General features: G+C 41.8%; 1 protein-coding gene across 1 annotated transcript in view; it reads right to left on the reverse strand.

Moving 5' to 3' along the window:
- Positions 1 to 231: 231 nt before the first annotated feature.
- The window catches only part of LOC122797945 (zinc-binding protein A33-like), a 155668-nt gene continuing 134163 nt past the window's right edge, over positions 232 to 21736 (reverse strand). The window contains exon 3 of the mRNA XM_044066466.1: positions 232 to 791. Coding sequence (XP_043922401.1) covers positions 232 to 791 — 560 coding nt within the window. The remainder of the gene's footprint in view (positions 792 to 21736) is intronic.

The following is a 21736-nucleotide window of genomic DNA, read 5'->3' on the forward strand; positions in this document are numbered from 1 at the left end:
AAATTAAAAATAACATTTATTTAGTAAGGATAAATGATGTGAAGTCATTCCATGTCATTGTTTAATTATCTACAGATACATCTTATTGGTAGGAATATGTTTACTACATACAAGCCATCATTCTATCCCTTATTTATTACTCTGTACAAAGTGTCTTAAAACATATTTTATAGGCATTTAAATATATCAGCAATTTCCATGCTGACAGCCCTTGATGTGTGGCAGTCCACATTATACTTTCAGGTGAAATAGGGTTAGGGATGTTGTAGCAAATGTACTAAATTCAGCGTAAAGCTGGAAGAAAGGGTACAGTCTCTCAGTGAAGGTATCGGTGAAAGTGTAGAGGTGTGACATATTATCAGCATTATAAAATGACACCTGTCCCTCCTCATAGTCCAGGTACACTCCGACTTTCTGAGGTTTTACACCATGTATAAAAAACTTTTTTGTTAAATCCAGACTCAAGTAAGCATCTGGATTACACAGGGTTAACACCCAGTAACCATCCCCTGGATTCTTTATATGTAGCAACTCCCCGTGGCTACACTTTTTGGTGACACCTACTGTCCACGTCATCAAGTAGTTGAGCTCCAGCTCCACCTCCACCTCCACCTCCCAATAGTGTCTGCCTGATGTGAAGCTCTCTGACCCCATCACAAAACACAAATCAGAACTGTCAGAGATGACAGGAATATTTTCTCTAAAGCAGCGGTACTCCACATTGGTCAAGTCCTTAGAGATAAGGAGATTTGGATGTGCTGTGTTAGGGTCCAATGTCACAGGAGACAAACCTGTAAAAATAAACCAGTTTATGTCACAAGTTTAAAGCACAGGTTTATAAATCTCACAAATAATACACATAATATGTTACCAAAAGTTCAATCTGCACAGTTTACAAAGCAAATTAAAATTTCCTTCCAGACATTACTAATTAACATCCTTTTCCACTGCTGTTGCATGGTACAGATCATAAATCTGAAATAAATGGGCTATGATCTATGAAGATGAATTGCAGCAATGTATGTCGTCAAGTCAAAACTTTTATTAAAATTATTCAACACCAATCACTTCAATTTATTCACACCATCTTTTAAACATTAACATCTATCAATACTATTACAGTTTCCATTCATATATCACGACTTATATCACAACAATTGTTCTTAGTTTTTGATTGATTTTTAGGGTACTCATGATCCTGGCCCCAGGGAGAACTTCTCTTTCATTGCAAAGAGTATTACAACTATTTCATAGGTCCATATAGGTTTGTAAGCATATACTAGGGTAGCAACCACAAGGGCATTTTCAGACTAGTCATGCATAACAAATGTACCCAAAATGCTTTCATGTCCTAAAGTCATTTTAAGGGGTATATACAAGCTATGGTATTGGAGCTTAAGCATTTACAGGCTGTCTCTGGCCTTTAGAGACATAACTGACAGACCAAAGGAGAATTTCTGATTTCCCATTACTGGTCCATATTGGGCTCCAAGTTGGTCAGGGAAATACTCTGCTTTACAAGGGTGGGATATCTGCCCCATAGAAGGGGTATTCTCTGAGATACATACCTGTCCCTCTAACATGAACACTGTCCCATAGAAGGGGTATTCTCTGAGATATATACCTGCCCCTCGAACATGAACACTGTCCCATAGAAGGGGTATTCTCTGAGATATATACCTGTCCCTCTAACATGGACACTGTCCCATAGAAGGGGTATTCTCTGAGACATATACCTGCCCCTCCAACATGAACACTGTCCCATAGAAGGGGTATTATCTGAGATATATATACCTGTCCCTCTAACATGAACACTGTCCCATAGAAGGTGTATTCTCTGAGATATATACCTGCCCCTCCAACATGAACACTGTCCCATAGAAGGGGTATTCTATGAGATATATACCTGTCCCTCTAACATGAACAGTGTCCCATAGAAGGGATATTCTCTGAGAGATATACCTGCCCCTCTAACATGAACACTGTCCCATAGAAGGAGTATTCTCTGAGATATATACCTGCCCCTCCAACATGAACACTGTCCCATATAAGGGGTATTCTCTGAGATACATACCTGTCCCTCTAACATGAACACTGTCCCATAGAAGGGGTATTCTCTGAGATATATACCTGTCCCTCCAACATGAACACTGTCCCATAGAAGGGGTATTCTCTGAGATATATACCTGTCCCTCCAACATGAACACTGTCCCATAGAAGGGGTATTCTCTGAGATATATACCTGTCCCTCTAACATGAACACTGTCCCATAGAAGGGGTATTCTCTGAGATATATATACCTGCACCTCCAACATGAACACTGTCCCATAGAAGGGGTATTCTCTGAGATATATATACCTGCACCTCCAACATGAACACTGTCCCATAGAAGGGGCATTCTCTGAGATATATACCTGTCCCTCTAACATGAACACTGTCCCATAGAAGGGGTATTCTCTGAGATACATACCTGCCCCTCTAACATGAACAATTTATGTTGCAAGAAACGTTTAAGTCCACGGATTGGGTAGTTTTGATGCTATGTGCTTTGTGGATATGCAAGAAATCCATCAGGGTGAGATCCAGGGATACCATGTATGCCAGACATAGATCTCCCCTCAACAGTTTATAGAAATAAATGCTAATGAGAGTAGCTCAACTGATTTTTGTCTACATCTGGTTTGATTTCCATTCCTGATTGACACTGATATGCTTCTGCAAAATTAAGGAAGGAAAGCATCTTAGACTTGTTCTCTGCATGTTTTAAAACTTTCACTATGTTTGGGTCTCATGACACCAGCAGATATGCATGCAGTGCTATGATTGAAGACCTATACCTGTAATCAGTTTTGAGAATGCCCGTACCTCCTTCAGAGTGAGGAACATATAATTTGGTATATACTGAATTTTATAATTATTTGATAAGCGTGAAATATTTTTATTGTTTTCCAGTCTAACTGATCCAATACGTTTAGAAGCCAGTCCCAAAACTGTAGGTTAGAACAGGAAGAGCAAGTTGGTTTATAATTTGTTCCTAGATGTCAGTGCTGTTTTCACTATTAAATTACCCCAGGATTCAATAAAGTCCATGTAGGCTCCATTTAGAGCCTACACAGAATGTATCCATATACACAGCCAAGGTTTCCCCTTGGCAACATGTCATACATATTAATTATTGTGCGCAGCTAAGGGAGGTCACAGCAACACGGATACTGAATTCATGTAAGACTGATGGCAGAGTCACATGCCTTTTGGTCCATTAACCTTGACTGAAAAGTCTACAGATATTTTATTTCATTAAACTGGATTTATTTAATTTTATTTTAATGTCCATGTGCTTTTTGTGCAGTGCATTGTGTTATTATAGCTATGCTTAACTTTGAGCACATATACATCAGACATCCGCTACACATCTAAAAATAGAAACAGGATATATTCAATTTTAATATATATTTTTTTATTTTCATGTACTTCTTTGTGATGCAGCATATTATTTAGCTATACTTAGCACTGTGCCCTGATGCATTAGATATTCACTAGATATCTAAAAATAGAAACAGGATGGATTAAATTTTATTTATTTATTTATTTTTAATTTCATGTGTTGCTTGCGCAATGCAATGAGGTGAAGAAGAGAGTACAGGCAGGATGGAGTGGGTGGAGAAGAGTGTCAGGAGTGATTTGTGACAGACAGGTAGCAGTAAGAGTGAAAGGGAAGATCTACAAGAGGGTAGTGAGACCAGCTATGTTATATGGGTTGGAGACAGTGGCATTGACAAAAAGGCAGGAGTCAGAGCTTGACATGGCAAGGTTGAAGATGTTAAGATTTGCAATGGGTGTGACGAGGATGGACAGGATTAGGAATAAGTATATTAGAGGGTCAGCCCAGGTTGGAAGGTTTGAAGACAAAGCCAGAGAGGCAAGATTACATTGGTTTGGACATGTGTTGAGGAGGGATGCAGAGTATATTGAAAAAGATGTTAAGGATGAAGCTGCCAGGTAACAGGAAAAGAGGAAGGCCTAAGATAAGGTTTATGGATGTGGTGAGAGAGGACATGCAGGTGGTTGGTGTGACAGAGCAAGATGCAGAGGACAGGAAAAATGGAAACAGTTGATCTGCTGTGGCGACCCCTAACGGGAGCAGCCGAAAGAAGAAGAAGAAGCTTGCGCAATTCACCACATTATTTAGCAACGCACAGCATGGTGTACTTAAGCATTATACATTCACTTGACAGCTAAAAATAGAAATCAGATGCATCAGTTGTAATTCTGCAGTGCTTAGCAATGCATAAACCTGCGCAGTGAAGCTTTGTTATGCTTACAGTCACCTTTGCATTATATCTGAGGAAATATGAGTTTCCTTCACTATTCCAGTGGCTAGATAGACTGAATCATGTCCTATAGTGTAGTGGGTCGAACCATATCCTATAGTGTAGTAGGTCCTGGTGTCAAATCCTGGGTAGTCATACTTTTTAGATATAGTTCTGTGAAATGTGTCAGGTGACTGAAATATTGGATGACTTTAAATTAAATAATTGTTACATTTAGAAAAGTTGCACATTGCTAAGCAGTGCTTAAACAAGGTCAACAGTCTTTATAAGTTTGTGTGCTGGTAAGCTTCACTTAAACATGGGTTGCGCAAGTTTGTGCGAAACTAAGCAACACAGCGTGTTTTTGAAAGTTACAGTATGTCATACAAAGCTGGGAATGCAGCCTATTTAAAGTCCAATAGGCAGGAATTTCACATTATTTCTTGGAGCCTGACCTCAACTGTGGGTATGGCTGCTGTCATGGGGAAAGGTTTGCAATTTAGAGCACAAAGGTGGGGTGTGCAGGAGTCCAGGATTTTTACTGGACTCCTGGTAGACTGCTACAGACCTTGGCTGCTGCAGGGTGACTATCAGCTCAGAGTGTAAGTCTGAGGCCTGGGAATAATTTGGCCAGGGACCTACCCAGTGCAACTGGTATCCCCTGCACTGGTGAGCAGTGTAGTCACCACTATAATGACCTGTATCGTAGGAAGAGGGGGAACCTTGGACACCTGGGTTCAAGAGGCTAGGGCTCTGCAAACCCCACGGATATGCAAGTATGTTTGCCAGTAATTAGAAATATACAAGTTAAATCTGTGCAAAACTGGTATGCATAATGGTTTCCTTCTCTTACCACAGCTGCAGAAGAGGGGACTTGCAAAGTTCAGTCCCATACAAGGCATTTGGCGAGGATGAGGCAAGCGCGTGATATGTAAGAAGATCAATAAAGTATTAACTTAATGCATAACTTAATAATAAAATAAAGTAAATACAGATATTGCAGTCTTAACAGTCATGTATGAAATACCTGGCACATTATACATTTTTATTAATGTGTCAGTGCATACCTGAACTGGTAAAGGATGTTAAAGCAAGTATGCATGCAGTACTGTGTTGCATAGCTTTCAACCATCAGTTAATGTTGCGGTCTACCCAAATCAAGTCAATGTTGTTGTCTGCTCATTGTCTGAAATATGCTGTAGATTGTACTCAATAAATGAATAAGGTAAACATGTAAGTTAACAGAAGCCCTAGAGAGCTATCCACATGTGTAAATGCCAGATATGAAGCAGCATGAATCAATAAAGTGTAAAAGGAGATGGTGGTCTGATAATTTTTTTCAAATAAAATGTTTAGTATTCCTGTAGTCACTGCTACACCAGCTATCTAAGAAATGTACTGTAGTCAATAATGTTTCACCATGTCATAAATAAATGATGTGCAATAGCCAGATTAACAGCCAATGTTGTGTTCTGATTATTTTGTCCGAAATATGCTGTAGGTTGCAGTGCAAATGTGTAAGTTAACAGAACTCCTACACAGCTAGGCATGTGTGTAAATCAAGATTTGAAACAACATGAATCAATAAAGTATAAAAGGAGATATTGCTCTAATAATTTAATTATTCAAATAAAATGTTCAGCTTTCCTGCAGTCACTGCTTGTGGTTTCTAATCTGATACCAGCCAATTGAGGTATGTGCAGTAGACAATACTGTTTTAGAACATCATAAATAAATGCTATGCAATACCCATATTAAGAGTTAATATTGTGTTCTGCTCATTTTGTCTGATGTATGCTGTAAGTTGCAGTCAATAAATTAGTAGGGTAAATGTGTAAGATAATTTTTATTTATTTATTTATTTATTTAACATTTGTTGATCGGGAAAGTCCGACTAGGTTCCACAGATCCTGTTTTCAACGGAGGCCCGGGGAGAAATGCTCCAGATAACAGTACTCCTACACAGCTATGCATGTGTGTAAATGTACAATGTGACACAACATGAATCAATAAAGTGTAAAAGGAGATGGTGTTCTGATATTTTATTTTTTAAAAATAAAATGTTCAGTATTCCTGTAGTCACTGCTTGTGGGTTCTAATCCCACACCAGCCAAATGCAAAATGCCTGACTGTCAAGTGTAATCAGTGCACACAAAGTATCTCTCAACTGTCACAGTTTTTGTAGAATGTACTAAATATAGCTGAAGCTTTTTTTCTTTTTTCTAATTGTATTGGAGCTTTTCTCCCCAGGATTCTGCTGGAAACGAACACTTGTTGTCCAGTCAAACTATCCTGGATAACAAATGTGAAATAAATAAAAATAATAAATAAATAATAGCCCCATATGTCTGGTCCTCTGATTTGCAGATATATGACATCACTCAAAATACAATTTAATGGCAAATCTGTTATCAGGACACCTTGCTACTCTTGTATGAGCACACTATATAAGAAAGTTCCCTGCATTTGTGCCTTTGTGCCACCATTATACGTGGCTTAGCCCATAATTACCCAAGCTAAGAGGTTGAGAGGTATGTAGGTGGAACATCATATATACAATATAACCAGTCAGTGGTCTCACAAGTGAAATCTAACATATCTAGAAGTATGTAGTTGTAGTCTGTGTAGTTATATTATCTGTAAAGTTACTAGTGTTCTTTTTTCTCTCACCCCACCCCTTCCCTTCTTTTATTTATTTATTAAATATATTTGTTATTATCATTTGATATTATCACATTTGTTAATACCTCTTATGTTGACCTTATGTATAATTTAATATTGCTTTGCTGTTAAAAAACGTTCATTTACATTATTGTTGTGTTCCTCGTTATATTATTTTCAATTTGTTTCCATTACTCATTTTTATTTTCTATTATGTTATTAATTACATTTGTTTGGATTATGTTTATTTTTCCTTTATGTTTATATTTCATTTACCACAGTGCGACAAGGTAGGCCAGTTCCTGGTGATCCACCTACCTTGGCTCCCTGGCCGAGGCACTGGGGCTTAGCACCTCTGGGCCACAGTCTGGTGGCACCTCTCTGCTGCCCCTGCATTACATGCTCCATCAGGTAGTTCTGCCCTACAGGTGGGGGTGGTCCCCCCCAGGAGTGGAGGTGGAGGGGCTGTTCTCATCACCCAAGACCAACTGCCAGACATGATGCATAGGGTTGTGCACAAAACTGTTGGTGCATGCCTATGCCAAATGTAGAACATGCTGTCCATCCTGGTGGGCCAGCCTCGCCCCAGGCACTGACATCAACCATTGCCTTCACAGGAGCAGTGAAAGGGTAGTGTTGACAGCTGCATGGGTGAGCACTTGAGCTGTACTGCTACTGTGTCTGACATCATGGAACTGGGATTCCACAACACCCTCCCCAACCATGGTGTTCACCACTCTCTTGTGTCACACACCAACCCTGTCTGCTGTCTTGTATGTCTTGTCTGTCTGCAAATGCTTCCTCACATTCCCAACTTACCATCCCCCACACATACCTATGTCCCTTCCCCAACATTCCACTCTCACCATAAAAAATAAAAAAAAGGGGGCACCTGTCCCAAAAAAATATATCATCCCATACATAGCTCTCTATTTCACACACGTGTTCACTGGACACACTTAATTTGGTCCAATTGGCTTGACAATGCACTTATGTTGTTGTCACTCCTCTCTCTCTCTCTGGGGGCAACAGTTCAAATACAGCTAAAAACATTTAAAGTACACAATTGTTGCTGATGAAATGAATAGCTATAGTTCTTTCCCACACCCTTCCTGCACATCCCTACCTGCCTTTCACATTGTTTTCCTCTGCTTGCACCACATTTCACTACTGTTCTATCTCCAAATTTTTTCATTTCTCTAATAAATTTTTGCACGATGCCGCACTATTTTGAAAGCACATTAATCACATTCTAAAAGTACACCTGCACCCTATTTTGGCCCAGTACCATTTCACTTGAAGAGAAATGCATCAACTCACCAAGCCACACAGCTAGTTTATTAACACAGCGGTTTTAAGCAAAACATAGCAATTGCCATTTTCTCATCATTAAGCATGTTTAAGTGGTCTCCACATCACACCACACTGGGCAAATCTGCTAAAAGATTAATGGAAAAATGGGAGTGTAACTGGGACTCTGGTATAGAAATACATCACTATAAAGCCACCATATACATAATAATAGATGTAAGTGAGGTATGTAACAGCAGGTAAGTGAGAAATTATATCTACAACATGTAAAAATACACCTGTGATAACAGTGACTCAGTAGCTCAATCTATTAAATGCTGCACAAACATAAATATTTGGCCCACAAAGTCTTGGGTTCAAATACAGCTGTGTCTACCATGTAAAATACATGTATGTGTACATCACCACTATAAATTCTGATATGTATGACTGTCTCATCACTTATTTATCCAACTAATGCAGTACAGGTGGAATGGCTCTTTCTAAATAATGGAAGTCAAATGCTTACAGGTAGGACCATATTTTAAGTATTAATATTACAACACTAGAAAGTGCATAGAATGTCAGGTCATGCATTAGTATGTATTCCCAGAGGATTTTGAAGTGTTCAATTCAAATGAGACCTAGTAATATTAGAATGCAGCTCACAATGATTTGCTAGTAATATTACAGACAACCACAGCTGCACAAGTGACATACACATATTGAGGTTGTGCTAGAAGCAAGGGTTGCCAGCACACATGTTCCAGATAACTACCATGACATAAGACATGACTTGGCAGTTGTTCAAGTGGTTGACATAATGGTTTACCTATCCCCTACCTTGTTCTAGGACACACCAAACATGCTGCCTTTTACTATTTTAATGATGCCTTAAACACATACCTTACTTTCCAGTGGGATAAGTTCCCTCAGTCTGGCTCTGGCTGTTAATCAAGGCTGCCACAGGTCCCCCATACTCCTCTGTGTTGTAATCCTACAAACTCTTTACCCTGTCTGTCTATGAATATTGCCACCAGCAGCAGCAGCAGCTTCAGCCTGTAGCACGGACATCTGTAGGTAACAAGTAGCTGCTACAAACATTCTCACTGTGCTAACATAATGTCTTTACCCCAGTAATTTCCAACCCAACATATGAGAAAGGGGATGGAATCTACATTGAGGGCTTGTATCTTGTTGAGTAGTTGCATGAGATTGGCTGATTATAATGCAAATCAGCTGTGTAGTCTTGCATGTATCATTTCTGAAACACAGATTGGTTCAGAGGCAATCACCTGCTAATGAGAATCATCTTAAAAAGGCAGACTTCTAGCTAGAGGAACCATTGTGTATGAGAGTTAGTTTGTATGGTTATTCATTCACACAGTATTCATATTGCTGTATCTATGTAACCATTGTGTTTCCAACATGATGCATATGTTTGAATAAACCTGGGGGAATGGGGATTACATCAGGAAGCCTTTCTTTGAACTGTGCTGATGACGTGTCATTGATCTCCAGCCCTGTTACACCTACAGAGGATGTAGAGTACACCAAGGGTATAATGCTGTGTGATAACTAGGTACACACATCTCTTGGATACTTCCTTTGATAGCAGTTCTAATGGTACACTGCTATTTGGCAGGCACTGCTGTTTATACATATTATATGGGCGAGATTTTCCCTGCTATGGGACACACTACAATAGACTCCTGTGTTGGATGTGTGATCATACGTATCTGTCATGACATAAACAGGAATAGGTCACCATTGCTACTATCCTATTTGTGTCCACAGCCTTTATATGTTTGGCACACTGTGGAATATCAGATATGTAATCAAGTGGTGAATACTGATAGCCTTCCTCTATTGCTGTACCTCTGCATAGTGTACTCCCATGCATGTGAGCTTGACGTGTTCTTATTTATTTTTATTTAAGGGGATATCATGCATACAAGACCTTGGGCACCTTTCACTGAGGCAGAACATTACCTCATTACTGAGTTATTGCGACAACACTACCAAGTCCTGCTGTCTAGAGGGAGGGCAAGTAGGCAAGAGCGTACAGCCTTGTGGGATGAACTGGTGCATAAAATTAATGCCATGTGTCACCAGAATCACACATATGAGCAGGTGTGACACTGTCACATATATGATCAACTTGGTATGCAGACATGCAGCGGACATGGGCAGGGATCATCAGGTCACTGGTGGTGGCCCTACAGTGGAACAACCTCTGTCAACCACAGAAGAATTCCTGGTGAACCTTGCAACACAAGACAGCTCCCAAGCATCTATAAGTCAATATGTCTTGGATGTGGGTGCAACTGTTTCCACTCAAGAGGAGCATCCAGATTTACTTAGTTGGATCAGCACTGGAATACTGTAGCATCAGCATGTCAGGGTGTGTGTAGTTTTACGTGAGTGTCAGGTGTTTTGGGAGCAGGAGGTTAGCTGCAGTTTTAAGCTCATGCACAGATTGTGACCCACAAACTTGTTAACATAGCAGCTACTGTAAATGGGAGATATTTGCACATATCACCCTGTTATATTGTAACATGTGCTGCTGTTTACATTACTTCTCCCTCAAACTTTTTCAGGGCCATCAGGAATAAGAACAGGCCATGCTCCTGCAGCTGGTAAACACAAAACTGTTTTGTCAGATATGTAGATTTAATTCAATGTATTCACTAAAGTGTCATCCCAGGCCTGCTGACTGGCTTGATGTACTGTCAGCATGATTGCCAACTGTACAGATATTTTCTGACTGTACACAGTTATGATTCATACCTATGCCTTGTAGGTGTAACCATAGTGATTGATCCGACAGTATTGTCAGGACATCACAGATTGCCATAGAGTTTTACCAAATGTCAACAGTGCACATCATGTATGTTTTGCTGATGACATGGAACTTTTATTTACAAATAATCACAGATTTGGGTTAGAAAATAATGTCCTCATGTCCTACTATATGAGATTGCGGGATATACAAGTGTGTAACAGGGACAGCACTGTACACAGCTTAACATATATCACAACATACTACTGCAGAGGATAGTAGTGCAGGCATTAATGTACTGCACTTTCCTTTCTTATCACAGGTGAACCAGGAGGTTGGTCTCTGTCCCTTCATAACCTGATGTCAGTGTCTCTTCAGACTCTGATGGTGGCTGAAGTGAGGCATAGGTAGGGGTTGCAGGGGCTGAATCTGACACAAAGGTTGACATCCCTTGTCCACCCTCATTATCACTGTACCAGTCACTATGCCTATGCATATCCAGTCCTCTGTGGCCCAAATATTGGACAGTTGGAGGGAGGGGACATTGAACAGGAAAGTGTGGCTACTATGGCTGCAGTGACTGTTGGCATTGGCCATAGCAGAACAGTTGGCAAGGTTCCATGCAGGCAGATTAATAGGGATGCTTGTAGGAGGCCTGCCATCCCTCCACCACCTGTTGCAGGTGTCTTATCATGTGTCACTTGGCATATGTTTAGGGCCATCATGGAGGCACAGGCACATTCAGAAATTAACTACTGTTGAATGCTCAGGGTTATGGATGGAGCACCGTTTGACATCCATGACTGCCTCCATTGTGTTGCTGATACCATGTAATTGTTGACTGTCACAGTGGAAAGACATTGGTCTAAGACAGATCGTACACTATCTGCCTTGGAATGGACATTGTCTGTGATGGAACATCTGGTTGGAGTTCAGTATTGGCCTTGTAGATGTAATACAAATCTGCTGAGAGTCCACGTGGCCATTCACAGTTACGCTCCCATAGTGGCAGTACATCCAGTGCTCCAGGGGGGAGTGTGCTGTCCACACCAGACATAGCAGGCCATGTTCTCTTGGTCCTGGGTGTTCCCATGGATGACACATTCCCAGCAGAGATCCGTCACTCTCAGGTAGTAGCACACCATCTGAACTTGGGCATGGGGATGCCACTGCAACCCCTGGCAGAGCCAGTTCACATGTTTGGGGACACAGATGATGAACTGTCAACTCTACCATGCATTGTTCACAGCTGTCCAACATACAGACATGTAGGGCTAGCACTGAGCTTGGTTGAGTTCATGCAGACACTCACACACCACTGTCACATTTGGGTCACCTATAGATACACACACCACATTTCCATGGTCCATCTTTCCTGCTTCCCTTCCTGACTCACACACATGCCTGCCAACCTATTTGGTTAACCTAGGCCTCCTGCACCCCCACACAAAAACCTGTGCAAGTGATGATACCTGTGTCACATCCCTGTCATGCCTATCATCTTTCTCATAGATGCAGGGAAATAGAGCTATGTCTCTGATGCACAGGGTGACTACCTACATTAATATGAATTTATTTCATCCATTGTTGCTTTTGACGTACTACTTTTACTGGTCATTTATAGATATTGTATATTGCCATTTATAATGAGTATACCATAATAATGTGTGTACGTTACGATGGATGCTATTGGCTGTGTAGTCATTCAGTGACAGGTGTCTCATGGAAATGTTTACATGTCACTGCCAGGATTGTGTAGGACACACCTATGGGTAAACATGTGCAATCAACCCATCAATGTCACAGCATAAGAGTGAATGTTAGCACAGTAGAAAAATGTCATCCTAAAGGTAAAACAGTATAGGTTCATGGGTTCATATGTGTTTAATAGGCTAACAAACACAAGGGTTCTTTAAGCCTAGCCATGCATCCCTAAACTCTGTCTAAGTCTGATACCCTTGATAAGTGTAAGCAGGGTTTTGATAGCTGAAACATCTACGAGCTGGGGTGTGCAAGATGAACCATCGACAGTTTCCCTGTGTCCAGTAGAGACATTGGTCCAAAACTATGTATGTCTGTCTTGTTCCCTATCCAATTGTGTAACTTGCACTTGATTTGCATTAGTGTGGAACTCTGTTTAAAATGGATGGGGAGCCTGTTCCATGCAGGGTGCAGTCTCTGGGCTGCATATCTGTCTCTCCAGCATGTCCTATTTATTTCACAGTCAAGGTGTAAGTCTGTAGAACAGGTAATTCTGGTGCTAGTTTTTTTCATGGATATGCAAGATGTCCACATTGGGATCTGACACCACCCTGTACTGCTGGCATACACCTCCCCTCCAAATCATGTCCTTAGCATCAGGAGACAGAATACATGGGCAGGGACTTGACGTGGTCTGCATAGTACATGTTACATACACCATGTAGTGGTTTAGTGAGGAATCTTTGTGGATATGACAGTTTTTGGAAAGGCCTGGCTAGTGACATACCAAAGATAGCATTGCACTCAACGACAGGTCTGATGAATGCCAAATACAGTGAAACAATGGCTTCCTTCAATTTACATGTCATACCTTTGTTTATAGGTTGCACAACATATTATGATTTCCCCAATATTACAGACACATGACAGTCAAAGGCTAGATCACTAGCTATGTGTCCATACTGACTGGGTGAAAGCGCTAAGTCAGTTGTGCTTGTACTTGTTGTTTGTCCTATTAAAGCTGATGCGGGTTTTACTTTTGGTTCACCAGTTTTATCTTTTTAATGTGTTCATAAGTCCCTGACAACTGGGTCATCTGCTGGAGGTCTGCTCAATGTGATAGTTATCAGGGTGGATGACGTCAAAAAGGGTAGTACTGTCCGCTTCTTCACATTTAGTGTTAGTCCAGGGCTCTGATAACAACTGTATGTCTATGTCAGCCCCTCCTGGATAACATTTGTGTTAGTGCGTGATGAAATAACAGCTTCTAATTTGCAATCATTAGCAAATTAGTCAACCAGCGACCACTGACAATTGCTGTGACTGCGGAGAGCTATATGCCTAAAAGAAGCAGTCTGAGGAATGATTTGTGAGGGTCTCCACTGCTGACTGGCCTCATTGTAGAGGTGGATGTCCCCATTGTTAACTTCCTGGATCTTGTCTGTCAGCCAGTTGGCTATCCACCGGCTGACATACTAGTTTGTACCTAACCTCTTGAGTTTGTCAACAATGCCTGATGGTGTTAGTGTCAAATGCTTTCTCAGGCTATGGTAGGTGGAGTGAATCATTTTTCTCTCATCCATTGCTTTGATTACCTTTTCAAATAGGTCCACCAAGTAGGGCAGGCATGATCTGCCCTTGACAAAACCAAACTGGGTTTGATCCAGTGTTTGTAGGTGTACTGGATCTCAAGTGATCATTTCTAGGATCATTTTTTTAATGGCGTGTCATATCGGACTACTGAGACTTCTGGGTCTGTAGTTTTCAGGGTCTGTAGATGACCCACCTTTGTGCAGAGGGATGACTGTTGATGTTCTCCATTCATGAAGCATGATGCCTGTTTGGTGGCTACAGTGAAATAATAATTCCAGAGGCCCTGAAAGGTCATGGTTCATGCTATATAGAATGTAAAGGTATCTAGATATGGAAACTTTCATAATAAAAAAAATAACATCACAAACAGGGACTGAAGAAAGGAAGATTAGTAGAGTAGAAGTTAAAAAAAATAGTAGCTTAAGTTATGGAGTGCCTGGGAAGTGAAGGATTTAATGCAGAACGTCTAACAAAGGTTACATCACAGCATGATGGAGTGAGTCTCCAAAGTAAGGAGAAACAGGAAGATCAGGAGACATCTAAAGAAGAAATATGGACATGGGAAAGAAAAAGAGATTTAATATGGTGTAATATTTATGCAAAGGAGAAAGTAAAACTCATCAATACAAAAAGAGCAGCACCAAAGATATTTGATGAGAAACACAGGCAAAGGAATCCGAACATGGAAAACTTTACAATATAAAAATAAGAAGACAAAGAGGAAAAGTAGAAAAGGAGATCAGTGATGGAGGAGTTAAAGAAATAGAAACTGAGGTTATGGAGCACCTGGGAAGTGAAGGCTTCAGTGTAGAAAATCTAATTCAGAAAGCACCACAACAGGATAGAGCAATGGATATCCAAATCAAGGGGAAACCAGTGGGACAGGAAGCAATTGGTCAGGTGCCATATCAAGATATTTTGGTGCCTTCCACAGGAGACCAGTATAAAAGTTCACTTGAAGCTGGACAGGAAGGAAAGGAACAGGAAACTGTGGAAACTCTGATGCAGTCAATGTTGAGGAGTGATTGGCCAGTTAGTTCCCATATGACAGAGCAACGGATGACACAGGATGAAACTGAAGAGAAGGTGCCACAGGAAGATGCTATAGAACTTTCTACAGAATGACCGCAGGAAATGGAAAACAAGGGATGTGCCGTCAGTTTGGAAGAAAAGGAGTTAAGAGAAGAGTTGTTTGATTTAATAGATACAGACAGATATATCAAGATCGATGACAGAAATAGACTGGAGAAGGTTAATAAAAATCTAAAGTCAGAAGTTTGATAAAAACAAATGAACACAGTAATTAGGGCTGTTCATAGAGATCCATGCAATATAACAGAAGTAAACAGGATATATTGGATGGGAAATGGGAAATTCACCCCAGGGATCACTTCTGTGGCTCTGCTCGACAGGGGCACAGGAAAATAATTTTCTTGGGTGGCGAAAGACAGGGTATATATTTTGGCTAGGCTTGTATGGGCCCTAGGGCCGATAGCCAAGTACCTACCTATTACTGTGCTGCTAAATTAATAACTGATAAAGTTCTACCACAGGAACGCAGGGTAGTGAGGGGAAAGGAAGGGGAGAAATCAAATGCCATCATGGAAGTATTGAATAGAGAAAACTATAAAGCAGTTAAAACAAGAAGTGTCAGTGTTAGAAGAATAGATCAACAAAAATACCAAGAAAGATAGAAGTGATAGTGACCAATCAGCATGCACGTTTTGGAATATTTATGGGGGGGGGGGTCGTTGTATAATAAAGTATAACTTTGTCTATCTGGAAGGTCAGTACTATAGACAAAGAAAAGAGGTAGCAATGGGGGCTTCTTGTGCCCCCATTTTTGCAAATATTGTATTGCTACAATGGGAGAGATACATTTTATTCCCACATTTTGAGAGAACACCTTGGAATTTGTATCTCCAATTTTTGGATGACATTCTTATTATTTGGGATAGTGAAGTGAGTGAAATTGAGGGGTTTATTAAGTTTATCAATGCATATACCCCTTTTTTGAGCTTCACTTATCAATACAACCCCTTTAGTATGAATTATTTAGATGTTACCATGTCCAAGGATATAAACCATATATCAGAAACCAACCTACAGCAACAGTATATTACATTTTGAAAGTAACCACCCCCCCATCAAAAATTTGGTATCATCAAGGGGCAATACATCCATCTAGCCCGTATGGTTTCGAGTTGGGAAACCTTTAACAAGTAATGTGAGAAAATGGGACAAATGTTTTCTAGGAGAGGGTACCCTACTGAGATGGTCATGCACGTGTGTAGGGATATAACAGTCAAAAGGCAAACTGGAGAGATTATTCCCCTCATTTGTTCCCTTGACGTTTCAGGGAGCAATTCTTTCAGGAGAGGTGGTACAAATAGTAGGTTGGATCTACAAGGAGCTTTTATTACACAATATTGCAATGAGACTGCCCACATTAGAAGCATTATTTACAAATATTTGCACATTTTATCCCCATTTTAAGGAAATGAGCATGGTGGCTAACCAAAAACCCCAAATCATATTTAGGAGAGGGGAAAACCTTGAAGAATCATTTGGAGCAGGGCACTTCTGATCATGGATTGGAGTTTACAAACAAAAAATGGGAAACTTATATGTGTGGCAATTGTGCCCAATGCAAAATGGTCTTTGAAGGAGATTGTGTCACAGTGATTCAGTTTAACATTTTTTCAAGGATTCACAGTAGTGCTGGTCACACCTTCACTGCCCAGGTTTCTGCCCTACACAGTACTGCTGCTCCCACCCTGACTGCCCAAGTTTCTGTCCTACACAGAAGTGCTGGCCACACCTTCACTGCCCAGATGTCTGTACCACAATAAAGTGCTGGTCACACCTTCACTGCCCAGGTTTCTGTCCTACACAGTAGTGCTGGTCACACCTTCACTGCCCAGGTGTCTGTTCCACACAGTGGTGCTGGTCACAACTTCACTGCCCAGGTTTCTGTACCACACAGTAGTGATGGTCACACCTTATCTGCTCAGGTTTCTGTCCTACACAGCAGTGCAGGTCACACATTACCTGCCCAGGTTTCTGTACCACACAGTAGTGCTGGTCACACCTTCACTGCCCAGGTTTCTGTACCATGCAGAGTAGTGCTGGTCACACCTTCACTGCCCAGGTTTCTGTACCACACAGTAATGCTGATCACAACTTCACTACCCAGGTTTCTGTACCACACAGTAGTGCTGGTCACACCTTCACTGCCCAGGTTACTGTACGACACAGTAGTGTTGGTCATACCTTCACTGCCCTGGTTTCTGTAACAGACAGTAGTGCTGGTAACACCTTCACTGCCCAGGTGTCTGTTCCACACAGTAGTGCTGGTCACACCTTCACTGCCCAGGTTACTCTACCACACAGTGGTGCTGGTCACACCTTCACTGCCCAGGTTTCTGTCCTATACAGTAGTTCTGGTCACACCTTCACTGCCCAGGTTACTCTACCACACAGTGGTGCTGGTCACACCTTCACTGCCCAGGTTTCTGTCATATACAGTAGTGCTGGCCACACTTTCACTGCCCAGGTTTCTGTACCACACAATAGTGCTGGTCACACCTTCACTGTCCAGGTTTCTGTCCTACACAGTAGTGCTGGTTGCACCATCTCTGCCCGGGTTTCTGAATCACAGTAGTTCTGGTCACACCTTCACTGCCCAGGTTTCTGTACCACAGTAGTGCTGGTCACACCTTCACTGCCCAGGTTTCTGTACCACACAGTAGTGCTGATCATACCTTCACTACCCAGGTTTCTGTCCACACAGTACTGCTGGTCACACCGTCCCTGCCCAGATTTCTGTACCACACAGCAGTGCTCGTCACACCTTCACTGCCCAGGTTTCTGTATCACAGTAGTGGTGGTCACACCTTCACTGCCCAGGTTCATGTACCACACAGTAGTGCTGGTCACACATTCACTGCTCAGGTTTCTGTACCACACATTAGTGCTGGTCACACCTTTACTGCCCAAGTTTCTGTTCAGTACAGTAGTGCTGGTCACACCTTCACTGCCCAGGTTTCTGTACCACACAGTAGTGCTGGTCACACCTTCACTGCCCAGGTTCATGTACCACACAGTAGTGCTGGTCACACCTTCACTGCCCAGGTATCTGTACCACAAAGTAGTGCTGGTCACACTTTCACTGCCCAGGTATCTGTACCATGCAGTAGTGCTGGTCACAACTTCACTGCCCAGGTGTCTGTACCCCACAGAAGTGGTGGTCAAATCTTCACTGCCCAGGTGTCTTACCACACAGTAGTGCTGGTCACACCTTCACTGCCAAGGCTTCTGTACCACACAGTAGTGCTGGACACACCTTCACTGCCCAGGTTTCTGAACCACACAGTAGTGCTGGTCACACCTTCACTGCCAGGTGTCTGTACCATACAGGAGTGCTGGTCACACCTTAACTGCCCAGGTGTCTGTACCACACAGAAGTGCTGGTCACACCTTCACTGCCCAGGCTTCTGTACCACACAGTAGTGCTGGACACACCTTCACTGCCCAGGTTTCTGTACCACACAGTATTGCTGGTCACACCTTCATTGCCCTGGTTTCTGTACCAGACAGTAGTTCTGGTAACACCTTCACTGCCCTGGTGTCTGTTCCACACAGTAATGCTTGTCACACATTCACTGCTCAGGTTTCTATACCACACAGTAGTGCTGGTCACACCTTCACTGCCCAGGTTACTCTACCACACAGTGGTGCTGGTCACACCTTCACTGACCAAGTTTCTGTCCTATACAGTAGTGCTGGTCATACCTTCACTGCCCAGGTTTCTGTATCACAGTAGTGTTGGTCACACCTTTACTGCCCAGGTTCATGTACCACACAGCAGTGCTGGTCACACCTTCACTGCCCAGGTTTCTGTACCACACAGTAGTGCTGGTCACACCTTCACTGCCAGGTTCATGTACCACACAGTAGGTCACATCATACCTTCACTGCCCAGGTTTCTGTACCACACAGTAGTGCTGGTCACACCTTTACTGCCCAGTTTTCTGTACAGTACAGTAGTGCTGGCCACACTTTCACTGCCCAGGTTTCCGTACCACACAGTAGTGCTGGTCACACCTTCACTGCCCAGGTTAATGTACTGCACAGTAGTGCTGGTCAAACCTTCACTGTCCAGGTTTCTATACCACACAGTAGTGCTGGTCACACCTTCACTTCCCAGGTTTCTGTACCACACAATAGTGCTGGTCACAACTTCACTGCCCAGGTGTCTGTAGCACACAGAAGTGCTGGTCACACCTTCACTGCCAGGTGTCTGTACCACACAGTAGTGCTGGTAACACCTTCACTGCCCAGGTTTCTGTACCACACAGTAGTAGTGGTCGTACCACTGTTTTGTGCACCTTATGTTTCAGCTTCTATGACATTCTTCTGTCATACACAAACCCCAACTCTCTGTGCCAGTTGGCTGCAACCCCTCTCATTCTAGATGCGATTTCCTCATTCACACTGCCTTTCATCTCAACCATGCCTCCCAGATACTTGAAGCAGTTAACCTGTTCCTCTGCTTTCTTTCCTAGCTTAATTTTTAGCTTTTTCTGATTTCTGCTGTTTGCTATCATTGCATCTGTCTTATCTGTACTCAGTTTTATCCCATGTGCCTTCAGTTTTTTATTCCATCCCTCTATCATCTGCTGTCCATGTTCAGGATTGGCTTGTAATTGTACTTTGTCTACACACAGCAGTTTTGTTTGTCTATGCCTTCCAACCTGTTTGCTAATTTAGTCCATCACTTGTATGAACAGCAGTGGGCTCAGAGCAGAACCCTGATGCATTACCATCTCCCATTGCTACTGCCTCTATGAGTCTGAATACTGTTCGTACTTGTGTCATCAGTACATAGCCTGCAATAATTGTGCCAATATTTCTGGGACTTTTAACTATTTCAGGAGTTCGCAAATCAGCTATCTTGTGACCTTGTCATATGCTTTCTCCAAATTTAGGAATGCCCAGATGGACTTTATTTCTACCTTCTCCTTCACTGTCTTTCACACAGCAAACATCAGGACAGTAGTACTAAATCCTGATCCAAATCCAGACTGCTCATCTCCCATCTTACTTTCTGCTACTCTGCATATGCATTTATTAATCACCCTCTGCTGCAACTTCATGCAGTGTGACAGGAGTTTGGTACCTCTGTATTGCCATAGCTTTGAATATCCCCTTTGTTCCTTTACACTGGCACTAGTGTGCTTACATGGTTTGGCATAATGGTTAAGGTCTTAAACTCACACACTCAAAGTATATGGTTTGATTCTGGCCTTGAGTGACTGAATAGGTTAAAATTGCCCTTCAAGGCAACTAGCCTAGTATACACCTATAAACGTATCGTCCAGTCATCTGGGATTCACCTTTCTGTCCATACTGGTATGAATACCCTCAATAACCATTTCTCTCCTAACTTAGCCAACATCTGTTCTGACCTCCTGTTTGTACTTTCTCTGAATTCATTTTTTCTGAGTGCTATTTGTACATTTTCAAGGGTGGGCTCTTCTTCTTCTTTCATTGTAGGCTGTGTATGGGGGTTTCATTCAGAAGGTGCTGAAAATACTCCTTATATCTCCCTTGGTTGTCTTGTGGACCAGTAAGCACATTATTGCTGGCATCCCTTATGAATAATGACTGATGACTATCTTATTTACATTTCTGTCTTTGCCTTGCAACCTTATAGAGTTTCATTGGGTAACCATTTGAAATGGTGGGACCCACCAGACAAGTCCCAAAGCATGGAGACTCAATGGCGTAAAAAATGGATGTACGTATACTAAGTCCAAGACAGATATTTTTTGAAATATCCCCCTTTCTCCAAGGTATTGTGATCTTGGAGTTGGTATATATTAGTTTGGGGTAGGGGTAGAGCAGAATGTACAGAAAGGCTTGCCCTCTGCAAAAAAAAAAAAAAAAAAAATCTAAAAGAGAAGAGTGATTTTTGAAATTTGCTGATCTGTATTTTTTTTTCAGGTTATTGGCACTTGGCATTTCGATTTCCAACATTTTAATACGGAGCTGTGTCACTGTGCCATGTGGGGAGTCAGTGGTACAGATGTTTTGTTCTCTGCTAATGTGAATGCCCTCTTAGCCTCTTTGTAAACCAACCAGTATTCCTTCTTAGCCTGTTCTGTTTTACCTATATCCTTTTTTTTGATAACTTCCAGGACTTCTGCATGCCAACACCAACTTTCCTTATGTACATTTATTCCATACTTGGCTTGGCTTGCACATATCCTCTACACTCTTAACAGATTTGTTTTATGCTGTGGGCTGACTTTTCTGATTATACCCCAATGCATTTTCCTTTCTGCTTTATCTAGCAGTTCCTGTAACTGCTGCCTGAATGCATTCTTTTCTTTAC

The sequence above is a fragment of the Protopterus annectens genome, chromosome 3.part1 (genome assembly GCF_019279795.1).
Source record: "Protopterus annectens isolate FY-2018-M chromosome 3.part1, PAN1.0, whole genome shotgun sequence".
Taxonomy (NCBI): domain Eukaryota; kingdom Metazoa; phylum Chordata; order Ceratodontiformes; family Protopteridae; genus Protopterus; species Protopterus annectens.